The 19,979-nt window shown below is 35.3% G+C and overlaps 2 protein-coding genes across 3 annotated transcripts; one reads left to right on the plus strand and one right to left on the minus strand.

The window, feature by feature from the left end:
- The first annotated feature begins 4,370 nt into the window (after nt 1-4,370).
- On the plus strand, nt 4,371-4,964 carry LOC148763759 (uncharacterized). The gene has a single exon (XM_088804613.1). It carries the CDS (start codon nt 4,371-4,373, stop codon nt 4,962-4,964), a length of 594 nt encoding a protein of 197 aa, XP_088660739.1.
- A 10,227-nt stretch (nt 4,965-15,191) lies between these two features.
- LOC18604924 (disease resistance protein RPS2-like) lies at nt 15,192-19,567 on the minus strand. 2 transcript variants are annotated; one of them, XM_018118551.2, is made up of 3 exons: nt 19,290-19,566; nt 18,876-18,950; nt 15,192-18,374 (listed from the first exon to the last, which is right to left on the minus strand). In XM_018118551.2, exon 3 carries the CDS (start codon nt 18,353-18,355, stop codon nt 15,395-15,397), a length of 2,961 nt encoding a protein of 986 aa, XP_017974040.2. In that variant the 5' UTR covers nt 18,356-18,374; nt 18,876-18,950; nt 19,290-19,566; the 3' UTR covers nt 15,192-15,394. The 2 variants fall into 2 exon arrangements, with proteins under 2 accessions (XP_017974040.2, XP_088660687.1); XM_088804561.1 differs by lacking the exon at nt 18,876-18,950 and having other exon boundaries at nt 19,290-19,567.
- Between the last annotated feature and the right edge of the window lie 412 nt (nt 19,568-19,979).

The raw sequence follows: 19,979 nt of genomic DNA on the forward strand, positions 1-19,979 counted from the left end.
CGACAACTCTAGTAACACTCAAAAGGGATTCAAAACCACCCAAGGAAAAACCCAGTTTGATCCCATCCCAATTTCTTACACTACTCTATTACCATAGTTGATTGAAAATCGACTCCTTGCCCGCACCCCTATAGAACCACTTAAACCTCATTTTTCAAAGTGGTATGACCAGAATGCATAATGTGATTATCATTTTGGGGTACAAGGGCACTTTACAGAAAATTACACTGCCTTAAAACATAAAGTCCAAGCACTCATTAGGGTATGACTTTTAAATTTTGCTAAAAAAGACAATTCAAATGTCGACGGGAATTCCTTGGCAAACCATGGAAGGGCGACAGTGAACGCCATACATGAAGAGATGACTCGAAGGGTGAAAAGGAGTGTAAATGAGATTCAAACGCCAATGGATAGAGTGTTTGAAGCATTGTTCAAAATAAATGTCATCACTCCAAAATTAGTAGACACAAAGGAATTGAGGCATGATCTCACTCATTCTTGCAAATTTCAAATGGGGGTGGTTGGACATTCCATTCAAAATTACGATGACTTTTGTCGTAAGTTGCAGGAGTTGATGGATTTGTCAGTAATCGAGTTTTATGTAGAAGGCGAAGAGGATTTGGTTGGAACCATAAATGAGGAGCCCCTAACTGAAGTGGCGTCAAATTCATCCAGCTTGGACAAACCTAAACCTCTCACCATCATTTACGAAGAAAACAGGAGTCCGATGAATGATACATCCACTACTGTTGTCAAAAATGGTATCACTATTGAAATTCCCAGCCCGTTCCAGTACAAGAGTGAAAAAGCTGTTCCATGGAATTAAGAATGTAACATCTTAGGTACGGTCCCCTTTACTTCTCAAGTATCTTCTGCAGATCTAACCGGCGTGGGAGGTATAACGCGAAGTGAGCGATGTTATTCTCTTGAGATAACAAAAAGGGTTAAAAAAGAAAAGTCCAAACAAGGAGAAGATCCGAAAGAAGTAAGTATCTTTCTCAAGGACCAAACCACCGAACCTGCAGTTACTTCGAACAACGATGTTAAAAGGCTTGTCAAGGAGAAAGAAGCGGGCGAATTTCTCAAATTTATTAAGCACAGTGAATATAGTGTAGTGGAGCAATTGATAAGAATGTCCGCTCGCATTTCGTTGTTATCCTTACTCTTGAATTCGGAAGCACACAAGAATGCACTACTCAAAGTCTTGAATCAACCTTACGTGGTTCATGACATATCGGTGGAAAAGTTAGACCTTACAGTGGGAAACATCATAGTGAGGAACTTTATTGCCTTTAATGATGAAGAAATTCCGTCAGGAGACCGAGGGAATAACAAGGCTCTCTACATAACCATCAGATGCAAGGACCATGCCATACCAAGAGTATTAATTGACAATGGTTTGGCCTTGAATGTCATGCTTCGTTCAGCATTAACAAGGTTACCGATCGATATGACTCATATGAGGGCCAGTCACATGATAGTGAGAGCATTTGATGGAAGTAAAAGGGAAGTGATAGGTGATATAGAAATACTAGTGAAGATCGATCCCTGCATGTTTGATGTCCAATTTCAGGTGATGGACATATTCCCATCTTATAATTGTCTATTAGGATGCTTGTGGATTCATATGGCGGGAGCTGTACCATCTTCTCTGCATCAAAAGGTAAAACTCATAATTGAAGGCCAATTGATAAGCATTTCTGCGGAAGAAGATATATTAGCCATCTAATCCTTATCTACTCCCTATGTAGAAGCGACGAAAGAAGTCCCTGAATGCTCATTCAGATCTTTTGAATTTGTTAATGCTACTTATGTGGGAGAAGAGGTAGTGATACCAACTCCTTGCTTGTCGGCAACAACTAAAATGGAGGTTAAACAGACAGTGGGAAGAAGATGCCGTGCTGGTCTGGGTTTAGGAAAGAATTTACAAGAAATTAACCGTCCTTTGATTTCGATCAAGAATGAGGAAAGGTTTGGTTTGGGGTACAAACTTACCAAAGAAGAGAGGAAAAAATTGGTAGCCCAAAAGAAAATTAAGAGGATGGTTTAGTTCGAAGGAAAGGAAAAAGAATTGGAGAAAAGGACAATTCTGTACCTGTATGAGACTTTTCACTCCGCAGGTTACATTCACCCCAAAGCACCGACAAAGGGCAATCCGGTTCTGCAAATATTTGATGAGCTATCAATCCATATGATCAAAGATGAAGAACCTAACGAGAAGGTCCCTGTGGTGTATCCAGTACTGCTTGGAGAAGAACTAATCAATTGGACAGCCACGAAGTTGCCCGTCATCTTTAAGTCTTTGGAAACAATTTTACCTCAATGCCTATGCCCAAGGGCATTAAGAGTAATTTCTTGTTTAAGTAGGGTTTTCTATTACCTTAATCATTTAAATAAATGACAAAGCATGATGTGTTTCATAATTCATCAACCTTTTCGCATATTTTCTTTCATTTATTCTTTCAGTCAGTAAATACTTGCCTATACACGTGTCCAATTTTACCTATTTGCAGGTCTTTAAATAATGAACACGAAGACAAACAAGAGAACAATTTGAATTTTGACTTCAAGAAAGTTTCGAATGTTGATGAATTGAAAGATGAAGAGGAAATGGATGACTATGACTTATCCCCTGATTTGTCGAGATTGTTAGAACAGGAAAAAAGGGAGATTTTGCCTCATCAGGAACTCACAGAAACGATTAACTTGGGAAATAGGGAAGAGAGGAAAAAGGTTAAGATTGGTACTTTGCTATCATTTGGTGAACGGCAGAAGTTAGAAGAATTGCTTCATGAGTATGTGGATGTGTTTGCTTGGTCATATCAGGACATGTCAGGTCTTTATACTGACATTATTGTACACAAGTTACTTTTGAGACCGGATTGCAAGCCGATTAAGTAGAAATTAAGAAGGATGAAACTAGATATGTTGTTAAAGATTAAAGAAGAAGTAAAAAAACAATTTGATGCTAGGTTCTTGGAAGTGGCTAAGTATCCTAAATGGGTAGCTAATATAGTCCCGATTCTTAAGAAGGGTGGAAAGTTCAAATGTGTGTTGATTACAAGGACTTAAACAGAGCGAGTCCAAAGCATAGCTTTCCTTTGCCACATATCGATACTCTTGTAGACAATACAACAAAACATGCTTTATTCTCATTTATGGATGATTTTTCTGGATACAATCAGATTTAGATGGCACCCGAAGACATGGAAAAAACAACGTTCGTAACCATGTGGGGAATGTTTTGTTACAAAGTAATGCCATTTGGATCGAAGAATGTGGGTGCCACCTACCAAAGGGCAATGGTAACTTTGTTCCATGATATGATGCATAAGGAGATAGAGGTGTATGTGGATGACATGATTGGAAAATCTCGTACAGAAAGAGATCATACTGTAAATCTTAAGAAATTGTTCGAGAGATTGAGAAAATTTTGGCTTAAGTTGAATCTTGCAAAATGTACTTTTGGTGTTACTTTTGGGAAATTGTTGGGATTCGTAGTAAGTGAAAAAGGAATTGAAGTGGACTCGGATAAAATACGATCTATTCAAGAGTTGCCAACTCCCAAAACACAAAAAGAAGTGAGAGGATTTTTAGGTAGGTTGAACTACATTGCTCGATTTATATCCCAACTCACCCTCAAATGTGATCCAATCTTCAAGCTGCTTCAAACACAAGACCCCAAATAGTGGAATGAAGAATGTCAGATAGCCTTTGATAAAATCAAAGAGTATCTTACAAATCCACTGGTGTTGGTACCACCAACGGCAAGAAAACCTCTTATTTTGTATTTGATCGTGAACAAGAATTCCATGGGATGTGTACTAGGGCAACACAATGAAACTGGAAAGAAAGAACAGGCCATATACTACCTAAGCAAGAAATTCACGGAATATGAGTCCAAATACTCTACGCTCGAAAAAATGTGTTGTGCGTTAGCATGGACCATCCAAAGGCTCCAGCAATATAAGTTGTATCATACAACATGGTTGGTGGCAAAATTGGATCCCATCAAGTATATTTTTGAAAAACCTTTCCTGTCTGGAAGAATTGCATGATGGCAAGTTCTACTGTCTGAATATGATATTGTGTATGTGTCCCAAAAGTCAATCAAAGGGAATGTCATTGCTGATTTCCTTACAGATCGAGCTGCTGATGATTATGAACCTGTAAGTTTCGATTTTCCAAATGAAGATTTGATGGCCATCTTGCACATAGAAAAAGACGGTCCCAACGAACTTAATTTCTAGAAAATGTATTTTGATGGGCCGTCCAATGCTTTGGGGCACAAAATTAGAGTAGTGTTGATTTCTCCAGATGGAAAGTATTATCCAGCTACGACAAGGTTGAATTTCAACTGTACTAATAAAATGGCAAAGTATGAGGCGTTGGTGATGGATCTACAAGCAGCAATTGACATGAAGGCCGACACGATAGAAGTTTACGGAGATTCAGCTTTAGTGATATGTCAGTTGAAAGGTGAATGGGAAATTAAAGATTCTAAACTGGTTCCATACCAAAAGCTAGTTGTAGAATTAAGTAAACAATTCAAGAAAATTAGCTTCAATCATTTGCCTCGAGAAGAAAACCAGATTGCCGATGCTTTAGCCACTTTAGCAATAATGTTCAAAATAAATAATGGGGTTGACATCCATCTTTTTAATTTGGAAATTCGGGGGGTCTCTGCACATTGTATGAATATTGAAGAAGAACCTGACAGCAAACCATGGTACTATAATATCATGCAGTACATTAAGCATCAGGTGTATCCTAAGAATGCCACAGAGAATGACAAGAGATTACTCAGAAGGTTAACAATGGGTTTTTTCCTCAATGGGGAAATACTCTATAAAAGAAACCGGGACCAAATTCTCCTCAGATGTGTGGATGCAGCCGAAGCTAATAAGATATTGAAGAAGTCCATGAGGGATCATGTGGAGCTCATGCTAGTGGACATATGTTAGCCAGACAAATTATAAAGGCTGGATACTATTAGTTGACACTGGAAGCAGATTGTATAAATTTTGCTAGAAAGTGCCACAAATGCCAAATTTATGCTGAAAAAATCCACGCTCCACCATCTCCATTACATGTCTTCACGGCGCCTTGGCATTTTTCAATATGGGGGATGGATGTGATTAGGCTCATTACTCCAAAAGCTTCTAATGGACATCGATTTATATTGGTGGCCATTGATTACTTCATAAAATGGGTAGAAGCAGCTTCCTATGCTAATGTGAAGCAAAAAGTGGTGTGCAAGTTCATCAAAAAGGAGATAATATGTCGGTATGGGCTTCCAAAAAGGATCATTATTGATAATGCAAGCAATTTGAATGGTATAATGGTAAGGGAGGTTTATACTAAATTCAAGATCAAGCATCACAACTCAACAACTTACCGTCCCAAGATGAATGGAACAGTAGAAGAGGCCAATAAGAACATCAAGAGGATTATTGAAAAAATGACTAAAGTTTATAAATATTGGCATGAGAAACTTCCTTTTGCTTTGCACGCATATCGAACTTCTATGCATACCTCCATAGGAGCAACTCCATACTCATTAGTATATGGTACTGAAGCAATTCTACCTATTGAAGTATAAATCCCATTATTGAGGGTGTTAATGGAGACAAAGTTGGAAGAAGCTGAATAGGTTCGTTGTCGCCAAGAGTAGCTGAATCTAATTGAAGAAAAAAGACTTGCCACCCTATGTCATGGTCAAATATATCAACGACGGATGATACGGGCATATGAGAAAAAAGTTTGTCTTAGGCAGTTCCGAGAAGAAGAGTTGGTCAAGGCATCAATCAAGGACAATTCTTGAAATCGAAAATCAGATTGTTTTCTCTTAATGGTCCGAGTGTTCATTACTTAAAAAGATCTAATGTTTGCTCTGTAAATTCTCTATTCCTTGAATTATTTAAACTCTCATATATGAAACTCTCATTTTCTTCTTTATTTCAACCTTCTTGTTCTTTACCATCCCATGATTTCACATGATGATTCTCATAGAAATGAATGATGATTGGTAAAAGAAGGAAACTAATTAAGTAAGAAATTACACTCATTGTTCAGCAAAAGATTTAATGATGAGGAAAAGGAATGGCAGAGCTTTAAACCTGAGCAAAAAGTCAAATGTCAAAAAGAAAAGGTGCTTAGAGAAAATCCAGAGTTACCCAAAGTAACCAAAAGGAAAGTAAACAGGCAAAGATGATCGAAAAATGTAGTGAAAAATTGGATGAAGCAGGAAAAGGGTCTTAAAACCTTAATGAATCATAAACATGAAAGCATTATATTATTTCAGTCATGCATATATGCCTAACCATGCACATGGTCATTTTCAAAACAAGAAACCAAAATTAATTCAACGTCCCAAGCTCCGAAAGTAGGAATCCACCTGATCTAAAATGTTGAGGTCATAAAACTTTGATAGAAGGATTTGAATTTTTCATTGTGAAGTTAATCCAATTAATTTGAACCTGTTTTAAGATAGGTCGTACCTAAATCAAGTTTAGGAATTTCAATATTTGAATCAAACCTGTTTTGAAATAGGTCGAGCCTAGATTAAGTCTAGGAATTTTAATTTTTGATTCGAACCTGTTTTAAGATAAGTCGAGCCTAGATCAAGTTTAGAAATGTTAATTTTTAAATCGAACTTGTTTTAAGATAGGTCGAGCTTAGATCAAGTCTAGGAATTTCAATTTTTGAATCGAACTTGTTTTAAGATAGGTCGAGCCTAGATCAAGTCTAGGAATGTCAATTTTTTAAATCGAACTTGTTTTAAGATAGGTCGAGCCTAGATCAAGTCTAGAAATTTCAATTTTTGAATCGATTGTTTTAAGATAGGTCTAGCCTAGTTCAAGTTTAGGAATGTCAATTTTTTAAATCGAACCTGTTTTAAGATAGGTCGAGCCTAGATCAAGTCTAGAAATTTCAATTTTTAAATTGAACTTGTTGCGAGATAGGTCGTACTTAGAAATTTCATTTTTTTCGAACCCAGGTCAAGCTTAGGGATTTCATTTTCAAACGTGTTTCAAAATAGGTCAAGCCTAGATTGAACTGCTCAAATCAAACTTGCCTCAAGATAAGTTGAATGGGTGTCTACGTCTTTGCATTATTCTTGATTCTCAAGAATGTGCAAAGAGGGGCAACTGTAGACACCCATTCAAAATCAACCAAAATAAAAATAAAAATAAAAAAGGAAAGAAAAGAAAACAGGGAGAAGACTGAGCGTGTACTCAGCCTCCCCTCTCCGGTCCTTCATTACAGGGCACTTAAGTCCCTTGGAAAGTAGTCAGATCTTGGGGAACAGTTACCTTCAGCAATTAGCCCCTATTTATGCTAGAGTCTTGTGAAATCATGCTCAGAAGAGCATGATTTCATCACTGGATTGTCAAAAATTTTGGACAATCCAACTCTTAAATGGGGGGCCTCAGACAGATTTAAAAGGGGGGGAATCCACAACAGAAAAAAAAAACATTTTCAAAAAGAAAAAATCCATCATCTTCAAACAACAACAACCTGCAAATAAAAAACCTAAGTTCTAGCAACCAAATACCCTAACCACAAAAATCACAAAAAAAAAAAAGAAAAAGAAAAAGCCAAAGAAGGGAGAGATCTGATGCGATTTGGTGGGCGAAAGGAGAGAGGGCGATTTCTGGGTTGTCGCTGGCTTGGAAAGATCTAGAAAGCCTTTGGGCAGCCAGCAGTAAATAAAGAAAAGCCTGATTTGGGCAACTAGAGAGAGAGAGAGAGAGAGAGAGACCGGTGGGCAATTAAAGAGAGAGGAAGCCGCCAGCGTAAGGGAAAGAAGAAGGAGAAAAAAAGGGCAAAAATAGTGCCACGACACTAGATCCGACGATGGTGGGGATCTGACCGGCGAAAGGATCGGTTGTAGAGAGAAGATAGAGCATTTGGGGGTTAGAAAGAGAAAATGGGAGAAAAAAATAAGGAAGAAGAAAAATAATAAGCTTTTATTCCAAACAGAAAAGAGCGAAACGACACCGTTTGAGTGGAGTGAGGGAATTGAAAGGGTGAAGGCCTAAACGACACCGTTTCGAGGGGCTCTACAAGCACCAAATGGTGCGTTTTGAAGAGCAATATTGCGGGCTTGTTGAGCTGATTTCGCGGTGTAATTTTTGGCCTTCTGTGGGTCATTGATCTAGGCTAATCTGAGCCCGAAAAGGTATAATTCTCCTTGGATTTAAGCTTGTTTTAATTGATTTTGAATCTAACCCATTTTACTCAAATTAAATGTATTTTTAGCTTAATTTTAAAACCAATGATAAATAAAAAAATAACAACAATACATGATGTAAATATAATTAGTATAAAAAAATAAAATAAAATAAAAATAGTTATTTTAAGTGATTCGATGATAAAATTTCACCTAAAAAGGGGCAAAGAGTTGCCTCTTTCAGATGGGTTACTTAAGGGTAGAGTTCGAGACGGATTTTCACCGAAGCGTCGGGATAAATCCAAACTCTATGCTTCTACACTCAGTAATTCAAATAATTGTTGTTAAAAAAATAATAATAATAAATATGTAAACAAGGTAATAAATCAGCCTACATTATTAAACACATTATCACATGAATTTAATTAACTAAATCAATAAACGCAATCATATAGGCATTATCATCTTATATTGTCATAACACACCACATTCTTCTTATTAATGGGGCAAGAATCTTGAGAATGGGATTTCCCTGAGGAACTCGTAGAGACGAGTTCTTCTCGGGATATCCCTAGGTAAGGAAAATGTCAAGACTTCACCAAAGCGTTGGGATAGTCTACGAATGATTTTTTGATAAACGATTGTCGACCTCATTGTTTAAAATTGAATAAATCATGACATCATTTTATGATTGCATCACATGCATACGTAAAATCGAGTAAAAGACTCAATCAACCCAATAATTAGTTAATAAGCAAAGGCTAAGGAGACATAGGAATAAAATCAATGTAGGCCATGATGGGATAATTTAAGATTAAATGGTACTGTTCGTGGAACGGGCTCCACGAAGGTGCTAACCATTCTCCGTACGTAACCGCACTCCCAAACACATCTCTAAAAAACGTAGACCAATTCTCGTTCTTTCGACGGACCTAAAATTAATTTAGGATTTCGTCGATTAGAATCAAGTTAACAGGTGGCCAATCACACCTAAATAAAAAGATTGGTGGCGACTCCTAGTTACTCGATTTTCGCCCGCATCTAGCAGATGGGTTCTCAGACTTGCACGTTACGACATTTGGGTGGGATGATCAAAGGAACATGGTTGTTGCTGATGATCCTGTATGGGAATCTTACATACAGGTAAGTTTTTGGTTTGAACTTATTTAAGTATTTTCATGTTAGTTTCTTAATAATAATATACTAATAGTCATCTTTTTTTTTTCGTTATTAGAGTCACAAAGAGGTTGGCCTTTTTAGAAAAAAAGAGTTTTCCTTTCTTTAATGAGCTTAGTCTTATTTATGCAAGAGATCATGCAACAGGAAAAGATGCACAAACTGCAGTAGATATCCTCGAAGAAATGTAGGAATGTAATGATCAAAATAAATGAGGAAACTGAAGATGAAAACCTAGCTAGATATAGTTTCGATGATGAGGATTTCTCCAATAGTCAACCTTAAACATCAACTCCTAGAAGTGAAACTACTTCAGCAAGGAAAAGGAAAAGGCCAAATGAGATGGGTGATCCCATTACATCTGAATCAATTATTACTGCTGCTACGATATTGGGTGAAAACATAAAAAAGGCTGGAATTGAGTTTAGTAAGAGTGTTGGGGAAGAGGTGAAAATCCAACAAAGGCTCAAGAGTTGGATTGGATTTTAAGTCAAGTAGAGGGATTGACAGCAAGGGAAAGGGTTTTTGCTTCAATTAAACTTCTTGAATCTCCAACTCTTATGTTTGTGTTTTTCAGTATTGATCCTAATTGAAGACTTGAATGGCTGAAGACATATCTTGCTGACAGTTGAGCTTGGATGGCTCTAAAACTTTTTGTGAAGGTAAGTTCCTGATATTGTAACTTTTTGGCACTTGTGGTTGATATTGATGTTAATTATGAAGTTCATTAACAAGTCTGAATTCTTTTGAGTTGACTGTTGTTTTGCTGGTTCTATAATGGTGATGTTATTGTAGCTACTTTATTGGTTTTATGCATGTTGTAAGTTAGTGTAATAGGATGAATATTCATCCATTACTTTCAAGGTCAGTGTATTTTTGTAAACTAGACATTGGTTTTTGATTATATGTAATAATATTCCCCTTTAAAGGGCATTTATGGTATGACAAGGCTCTTTCATTATCTATTGCTTTCCATGCTAATATGCAATGGTTATGCTTGTAAATTGTCATTTTGTTGCCAGAGATGAAATGCTTATTTAAATTGAAAGACACATTATTTCTCTCTTTGACATTTATGTTTCCTTAGCACCACATGCTTGGTTCAAAGAAATGATTTTTTTCTTCTTTTTTTCTTTGAATGGTAATATGATTTTCTATTTAATATATCAAAAGACATAACTTACTTTTTTTTTTTAGAAAAAAATGGAAGACCATCTTTCTAATTTCAAAGATATGATTTTCTATTTAATATATCAAAAAACATGATTTTCTATTTCTACTTGTTTTTTCGTTTTCTTTCCCAAATATTTCTTCTCCAATTTTTTGTCTATGGAATATTTTGAAAATGATTCATAATATGTGAAGAATTGATTAAAAATAAAAATCTATATACAAAATTTAATTGATTATGATGGATAAAATATAATGTAATTAAATTATATTTTGGAATAATTATCTATTTATAAATATGTGAGTAAATTATAATTATTTTTAGCATTTGGGATTAAATATAATTATGATGGATAATTGTCTTTTGGGATAAATATGTATTTAAATTATAATAAGGATAATTTTATTTTTTATGAAAACAAATGTTAATATAATTGAGGTTATTTTTATTTTTTTATCACCTACTCCTTTCTTATTCTAATTTTATTTTTACCAACCAAACACTGCAATAAATCATAATAGCAATTCCTGCTTTATTCCATTAACTATATCAAACAAAGTAATAATTATTCTATTCTATTCCTACTTTATTCTATTTCCACAAAATAACTATTATATTCTATTTCTATTTATTCCGCGAATCAAACGTGCTATTAGAGATTAAGTTAAGCGCTTGACATGTGTGGGTTGGGAGCAAAAGAGGTTGTATCATAGGTTTGCCGGCTTCTCATCTTTTGACAGGTGGATTCTTAACCCGCGTGCAATGCATGGGTCATAACTTTAGTACTTGTAAGAATTCCCTTTAAAAGTCATATAATGAATAATGATAATAATAATTATGAGATTAATCCTTAAAAAATGAGATTAATAAGTCTGTACCTTTATTTGATTAACATACGACAAATTTTAAAATAAATGATGAAACATATCATTTTTAAGGATTTATTAAACACAAACTAAGCTTACATATCGTTACTCAATCCATTCAATTGACTTATCTAGTCTAATTTTAGAATAGAACTCGGCATGGATGCATTCGTTCATTCATTCTTTTTTTTTTTTCAAAATAATTTGAGAAAATTATAAATTGAAAATATTGTATTAAATTCTTTCTCACAAGTGAGGCTTTTTGGTCTATGTATGTATTGAAGTCATAGAACGTAGCAAACGTTTCCACTAGTAGCCAGCCGTCCAACCCTGAAGTGAACAGAACCGACCCCCGCCCCCTCACGGCTTAGTTAGCTCCATCAGCGAAATGAAATGTGTAGGAAGTTTCTACAATGCGGGTGGGATCGAAAAGGGTGGCAACCCAGAAACAACCGCCCAGTATTATACTTTCTTTCCTGGAATGGATGGAGATTTGTTGACTTGACCAATATATATGTCTATTGTTCTATCTAACTAAAACTCAATAGGCCCTCTCCTAAGTCCATTCTATATGACAAGTTGATAATATTTAGAGTAAATCAAAATGTAAAATATGGCCATTTCTGGTTCGTGAAAGGTCCGACCTCTATCTTTTTCATGGCAAAGGTTTTCCAAGCATACATTCTTTCCAAGTATGTGACAAAGGTCTTCCCATTGTTAACAAGATGTGCACCACAATTGCCACCTCCTTCACCACCATCTGCAGCTGCTGTTGACCTTAAATTGGCAACCGAGCCGGCTGCATTGACGGTGAAGGATTCACAAAATTACTTAGCATGGGAAAAACTTATAGTAGCTTTTTGTTTGGGATCATCTGTTGAAATAACTACCTTATTTGCTCAAATTGGTCCAGCTCGACTTCCCGTGACTTTCACCTTTCTTTCCCTTGCAATTCTATTGGCCTCCACTTGTCTTTGCGTTGGCAAATATTTTAGCAATTCCAAGTTTCTTATGATGGCTCGAATGTCGGAACAACTGGGTGGCTTTTTTGTGGTGACAGCCTTTTTCATAGCTATCGCAATTCCGTTTCCTGTGTGGCTCCAATGCTGAACGGGGGCTGTTTATGGCATCTCCTTTCTATCTATTCTAATATGCCATCTCTTTTGACTCCGTTAAGCTTAGTACATTAATTATGAGCTGAAACGTATACGTCGTCGTGTCAATTGATCGGTGATTTCTTTGGACGGAAACCATTATTCGGTTGTATATAAGTTTCAACAAAGTCATACAAATGCATTTTTGGTTTGGAAAGTAATGGAGTTCCTAATTTGGACTTTCACCTTAGATGTAAGCCACCCTACGCGGCTGTTTATATTTTGTGCTATTGTTTATTAATTTACATATATTCTCATTCAAAATTTTGAAGTTCTTACGTTTAATAAGACCTTCAAATATATTTTTATATATACAATAAAAGAAGATATTGCTGCTAAAAGATTCAATGCCTTCTCCATCATATTAGAGTCAGAACATGTGGTTTTCCACAGCAATTTTATTTTAATTTTGGACTTCCCACAAATTAAGACCAGCATGTGATCGTTGTTTAAAGTTGGCAACTTCAAATTGGTTTGTCATGTGCCAGATCAAGAGTGAGTAAAAGAAAATATTGACATTTCCGTTTTGAAGAAAAATAAGAGAAGAGGACAAAATTGAGGAAGTAGCCAATGGTTGGTTTGAAAAAGATACAATTAGAATGAAATTGTAATTAGAAACATTTCTTACTCTCTCTCTCTCTCTCGTTATGATCATTCATATTTAGGCGTAAGAATAGATGAAGAGTTGTATGTTCTTTCAGGATATAATTAAGTGAATATGGAATCAATAAACTTGTGTGCTTTATAGTAAAATCTCGTGTTTTGACTAGCATAATTTGTAATGGATGACTCCAAATTGTTATTTGGTATGAAGGGTTAGAATTAGAGAATTCCCTTGAAAGAAGTTGTCCATCTCCTTTTTAAACAAAAAATTACTCCTATTTAATTTTAATCATTAATTGCATGCGTATAATTATGAAAAAATTATGAAAAATAATTTTTTTTGATAAAAACATTTTAAAAATAACTATCAAATAAATTTAATTGTTTTTAACCATATTTAACCATGACTTAACAAAAATATCCTTAAAAATATTTCAAATAAATTAAACTATTCATCACAATTTCGTCTTATTTGTATTTCTGATTTCCCTCTTTTAACATCTAAGTCTCTCAAATTTTATCGATTTCTCTCTTCAGCATTCGTCTGCTATGCTTCCAATTTCTCTCTCTCGCATTTTTAGATTTCTCTTCCTTGCGCTTTCAAGACACCAAACAATGATTTTGATGTGTTTGGGTGGGTGACTATTTACAAAATTTGTTTTTAGGTATTTTGAGTAAAACTAACACGGTAAAAATGATCACAAATATTTGAAATAACTTTTAATTGAATCAATTTGAAACCTAGACACCAATAAATTCAAAAAAATGAAATTTATAAACCTAGGTTTTCAAAAGAATTTTTTTTTTTTTAGTTGAAATAAGTGTTTTGGATAAGAAAATTTATGTTTTGATTTATGAAAATATGTTGGAAACACTTTAATCGATACCAAATTGTCAAAAAAAAAAAATGAATAGAGTTGAGAGAATTTGAAATTTGGATTTGTAAGTAACAACAACATTTTAAAAATTAAAGTGTAATAAAATGTTTTTGAATATGATGTGTAATAATAATATTTTTTCAACATAACGTATAACAATAATATTTTTTTTTCAACATGACGTGTAACATGTTTTTGTATATAACGTGTAATAACAATATTTTTTTTAACATGACATGTAACAACCTAACCATGATGTGTCACATATTTTTGTACATGACGTCACATGTTTTTATACATGACATGTCACATGTTTCTGTATATGATGTATAACAACTTAACCATGACGTGTCACATGTTTTTGCACATGATGTGTAACAACTTAATCATAACGTATAATATATTTTTGTACATGACGTGTAACATCATAACGTGTAATTTCATTATAAGTAATTTTGTCTAAGTTCGTTAAAAATAATTAAAATTATAAAGAAGATTATTTTTTAAAATATCTTATTATAAAAGTTATTTTTAAAAATACCCCTATAATTATTTGAATAAATTAAAAACCAATGCCCTCATGCCTCGTGGTCTCAAGTTCGAGTCTCCACATATAATATATGTGGGACTTCAAATACTAGATATAGTTTAATATATCCATATAGTTTAATATATCCATACAGCTCCTTTATTCTTATTTGAATTTATATAGATGCATATTGTCTACATGAATATGAGTGTATTTAAATTGACATGTTAGGAGTAAATTTGCCCAATAATCTGCAGCAAGAGAGCAATACTAAAATTCTATTATCACTGAGGTTTCAGTGGTGATGTTATCATCCCCCTGAAAGATGATATTACACATTGATAAATGACCAAGGTCACCAATGTGATAATAAATGAGGTGATTCCATCCTAGGAAACCCTTACATCCCAGGACTATATATGAAGCTACACTGCAATATTTCCTTTAGAAGGTTAAAATATCTTTTCACTTGAATTTTCTCTTTTTCAATTTAAGAGAAAAAGATATTCAGATTCAACTCCTTAAATTTATTCATGCATCTTCCACTAAATCAAATGTTCGGATAAAATATTCTTTCTTGAACTTAAAATTAAGCTGGTTAGACCATGTTTTTGACTACATTCATACATCAAATCAACTGTGGATAAGAGGCAGAGCTTTCTTGCACAAAGATATATAAGTTGTCTGTCCCGAACAATTTTAAACAGATAAAAATAACAGAACATCGTGTAGTACATGGTACATACACATTATTTTTATTTGGTAAGATACATACACATTATACATCACTCTAATTCATAACAACAGAAAGAAGATAAAAACAAAAATAATAAAATAGCACTTACCTCAGATTGCACATTGATTGAAGCTGTTCTTTGACCTCATTCTGTGGCCAATGCAGTGCCTCCCACCATACTTGTTCTGCTTCAATGGATTTCAGATATGCTGCATTGTCTTTGTCAAATGGTAGAGATTTCAATTCAGGGCACATGTAGACCTGAAGCTCTTTTAAGGAGGGCCATGCCAATGACTTATCTACACATATAGTCCTTAGTTTTGGCATCTCAATCAGCATCAATGTCTCTAGATTTGGAAAAGCAGGTGAAACTTGTCCAGCACTGTCAGGCTTCTCAATTAGCACTTCCAACATGGTGCAATTTCGAATTTCTAGTATGCAGAGTACAGAGAGTTGTTGAATCACCCTGAGAGAGAAAACTTTTGTCAACATTGGGCAATTCGTCACCACCACCGTGTGTAATTTAGAAAGACTTTTGGTTGACAAGGAGCCCTCAAAAATGGTCCGCAGACTCCGCAAATTTACCAAATGCAATTGCTCTAAATTTGGTAGGATGTCTCTACCTTCTGTCCTGTTGTTATCTGTAATAGTTGTCATTTTGTTGCACCTTTCAATTAGACAACCACGAATCCTGTTAAAGCTAGCAACATTCCCAAAATCGGTCAGACTCATTATATCTTTGTGTTCAACCAGCTCCAATGCATCAGTTTCAGCAAGCAGATCACAAATTGTTGAGTCATCACTGTAATTTCCATGGCAATATCCCAAATACCGATTGATTTTGTACTTAAAACACTCAAGAATTTGAGGACGTTTCCTGTTTTGGCAACCAACAAAGAATCGAAAAGAAGTCAGTTGTTGGCGATCTTTCCAAGATGGACTGTGCTGCATAAAAGTCTTGAGGACCTCTGATTTAGGAAAGCAGATTCTCAGAGTAGTTAAATTCTCCAAGGTAGCCACCTGCTTCATTACTTCTACGACCTCATTGCACCAATGATCATAAGAACCCACATCAATCATCAATTCTTCCAGTCTGGCCAGCAATGGAATCACATTACAGTCAATGTCCATATATTGGCAGTCATTTGGGTTGCTAGATCTATAGTATGAGACTCGCAAGCACCTTAAGTTAATCAGTTTCTGAATATGAAATGGAATGAAGCTTATCCTGCAGCCTCGAATGTCAAGCACCTCGAGACAATGAAGTTCTCCAATTTCGGGAGGCAACTCTGTTAGATTGATGCAATTATTTAAGTAAAGCCCCCTAAGACCTGTCAACTTTGCTAAAGATAATGGCAGTGATTCAATCCCAGTTCCATATAGGTCCAAAACCAAAAGTTTCTTCATATTTTCAAAAAAAGATTGGGGTATTCCTGTCAAATTCGAATTCCTCTGTAGTAATAGTGACAAAAGCATGCTACAGTTGGGGCTTTCTGGCAAGTCTCTCAACTTTTTGTCAATCATGGAGATCCTCTTTGCTTGTTGCCAATCATTTTCTTCCAAGCAATCAGGTGAATTTTCAGTCATTCCAGTCAAAAATTTACAATCAGGATCTTGTGAAGAAATATACAAAGCAACCTGTCGGATACTATTGTTCATTTGAACATAGATCATCCTTTCACCTTTCTCTAGTAATGACACATTAGTTAGATACTTCAATGTGTCATAACCCTCATCACGTGCATCTTGAAATCTCCTCTTCTCATTAGTATTGCCAACGAGTCCTTCAGCAGTCCAACACTCCAGTAAATAATCTGTATAAATCTTACTCTCTGCTGGATACAATGCACCATACAAGAAGCATTTCCTTTTCTGATCATCCTTTAGTTGATCATAACAGAACTTCAAGAATGAATGCAATTCAGTTAAGCCTGGAATCTCAATTTCTGGCCATTTCCGTAAGTCTTTTAACCCTTTCCTCCATTCTGGCACACTATCTTTCAACTTGAAAGCACCTGCCACTGTCTTGATCAGAAGTGGGAGACGAGCACACTCCTTAGCTACCAGCTGAGCAACTGGTTCAATATCAGGAAGATCTACTACATCACTGACCATTTGCTGAAACATCTTCCAAGCCTCATTTGACGATAATGGGTGGACCTCAATCAATCTGTCTGCCATCGACGAACAAACATGACGAAATTCAGTTGTCAATACCACTTTGCTGCCATTTTTGTTGTCAGGGATTCCAATATCTTCCAAATCAACTGAGTCCATGACGTCATCCAAAAGCAGCAAATACTTCTTGTTATTCAACTCTTCTGATATTGTTCTGGCAACGTCCTCAGGATGGACAACGCCTTCCATTTTTAGTTTAAGTCGCCGTGCGATATCCGTTTGCAATTTTTCCTCACTCCTCTCACTAGAGACATTTGCCCAAATGACTATATCAAACATTTTAGCTACCTCATCATGGTTATTTAAGTTTTGCATTATTGTTGTTTTCCCGACCCCTAACGTGCCGCAAATCCCAATCCCTTTCAATTTGTCATTTCTTAACAGCTCCAATACCTGTTCTAACGGCCTCTGAAGGCTAGGAAATCTTTTGATCTCTGGTGCATTCACCTTTAAGACAGGATCTATAGGTTTATCAACCAAAATACCTCCCAGAAATTTCCCCCCTTCCACAAGCTTTTGAATTTCTTCATACATTTTTACCAATTTTCCACTATAATTTGATCTTCGCTTCACATGAATGTATCTAGATGAAGGCCTTCTATCTTCTTCAAATCGATCTTCTAAATCTTTTGCATTGTCAAGAGTCTTGTTAACACTGCGTAGCCATACATCATAGCTGCTAGTAGTTGTCTTCATTTTATGTTTCTTGACTTCCCTTTCATAATCATCCCTCAAGGCCTGGAGCCTTGCTACTTCATTTCTCAACATTTCATAGTTTTTCTCCATACTCTGTGATAAACTGACTTTGCTTTTAGCATAATTAGTTATATCAGCCCCAGCTTGGCTAACGGCTCCCGTGAGACAAGAAGCTACTATGTTGTCAGCCATGAGGAAAATTAACTTGTTCCTGCAGCAGCAGGAAGGAGTTCACATGTTAATAAAGTTAATGCAAGGTGGAAAAGTGTTACTTGGATAAAGATGTTTTATTTATGATTTGCTCACTTATGTTGGTATATGCTATTCATTTTAATTTCCTATCCCCAAGCACGTTCTCAGTTTATGTATGCAGTTTTTCACATATAATTCATGGATGGAAACTGACATGTATACTTTTTGCTTCCCTACTATAAGTTTGTCATCCCCTTTCAATTTTTTATGTATAGATACTAAATTTGGACCTAAAAACATACAAATAAAGATTTGAAACTCTGTTCAGTATATTCCCCGTAAAATCTGCTGCTAATTTAATCAGATTCACCAATTGGACCCAACCCCAAGAAATAAAAAAAAAAAAGAAAACTCATCTCATGGCTTAATTATTATAGTAACTATTAAAATTGTAAGCAGCAGATCCCGAGAAAACAGCGGCAACTTAGGGCAGAGTTGAGATAAGGATGCAGCTATCTACCTGGGGCGGGAAGGACTCAAATATTGGAAACTATACTTGCTTGACGGGCTCTATTTCGCCTTGTGCCTTGAAAAACTGCAAAATATAAAGTAAACAAGGGTTACAGAATTGAAGCCTAGCTAGCCTCCATATAGTGGAATTAGTCCACAAGAACTTTTTAAAGCAGTTGCTTAATTCTTTTCTGGACAAAGAAGTCGTTTACAATTTCCTAGTCTAAATATGTTCCGTTAAAGAAGCCTAGACAGACAAGATGACATTAACTTGTTCAAGTAACATTCTTCTTTTCCTAATTTTGTTAAGAAGTAAGTTTAGATCACATGTTATACTAGCAATTAATTGATTCCAAAGAGAAAAGCTAAACAAAGGAGAAGAACCGAAGATGCGTTGAGAAAGAGAGGAGTATGGTAAAGTCACCTGAATCTTGTTGGAATAGTAGTAAGTTGTGGTTAGCGAAGTGTTGTGAGAGATTAGAACGAGCTAAGGGTATGAAGAGAGTTGACTTGATGTTGGGGTAGTTTGTTATGACCATTAAGATTTGTAGTTGCCTTCTCCTCTTTGGTCCTCTGGAAAGGGCAGCAAAGTTGTTTTCCTGGACGAGTAATTGAAGGGAAAAACAAAGGAAGGAACTAGGAAGGGTTCTACGGAAAAAAGGGAGGGCTCGTTCTAGAAAAACAAAGTCAACAGGTTCCCACTTCCTCAAAAATCGCAACCAAAGTTTTGTTTTTTATTTGGATTTTGGTCGACCTCTTTATTTTAAAAATTATATTTTGGCCGACCACTTTTTCAAAAGTTTGTATAGTTTAACACCTACTCTTATCAAGTATTTCTTTTTTACTAACAGCTGATCACATGGAATAAAAGGAAATAAAATAGACTGAAAATCACGATAGAATAAAAAAAAAAAAAGATGAAAATAAATAGATACAAATGCGAAATCATTTTTTTCAATAATAATTTAATTAAATCTAACAATTACTACAAACACTCATTAATCAAATAAGTAATTAATTAATTATTGTAAAGGAAGCCGGCAGGAAATGCTTTGATTGGTAACTGGTCATCGTCAGGACGAAATAATATTGGAAAACCCCTTCTATTACTGGG

This window comes from Theobroma cacao, chromosome 3 (assembly GCF_053813885.1).
Source record: "Theobroma cacao isolate CCN51 chromosome 3, ASM5381388v1, whole genome shotgun sequence".
NCBI lineage: Eukaryota > Viridiplantae > Streptophyta > Magnoliopsida > Malvales > Malvaceae > Theobroma > Theobroma cacao.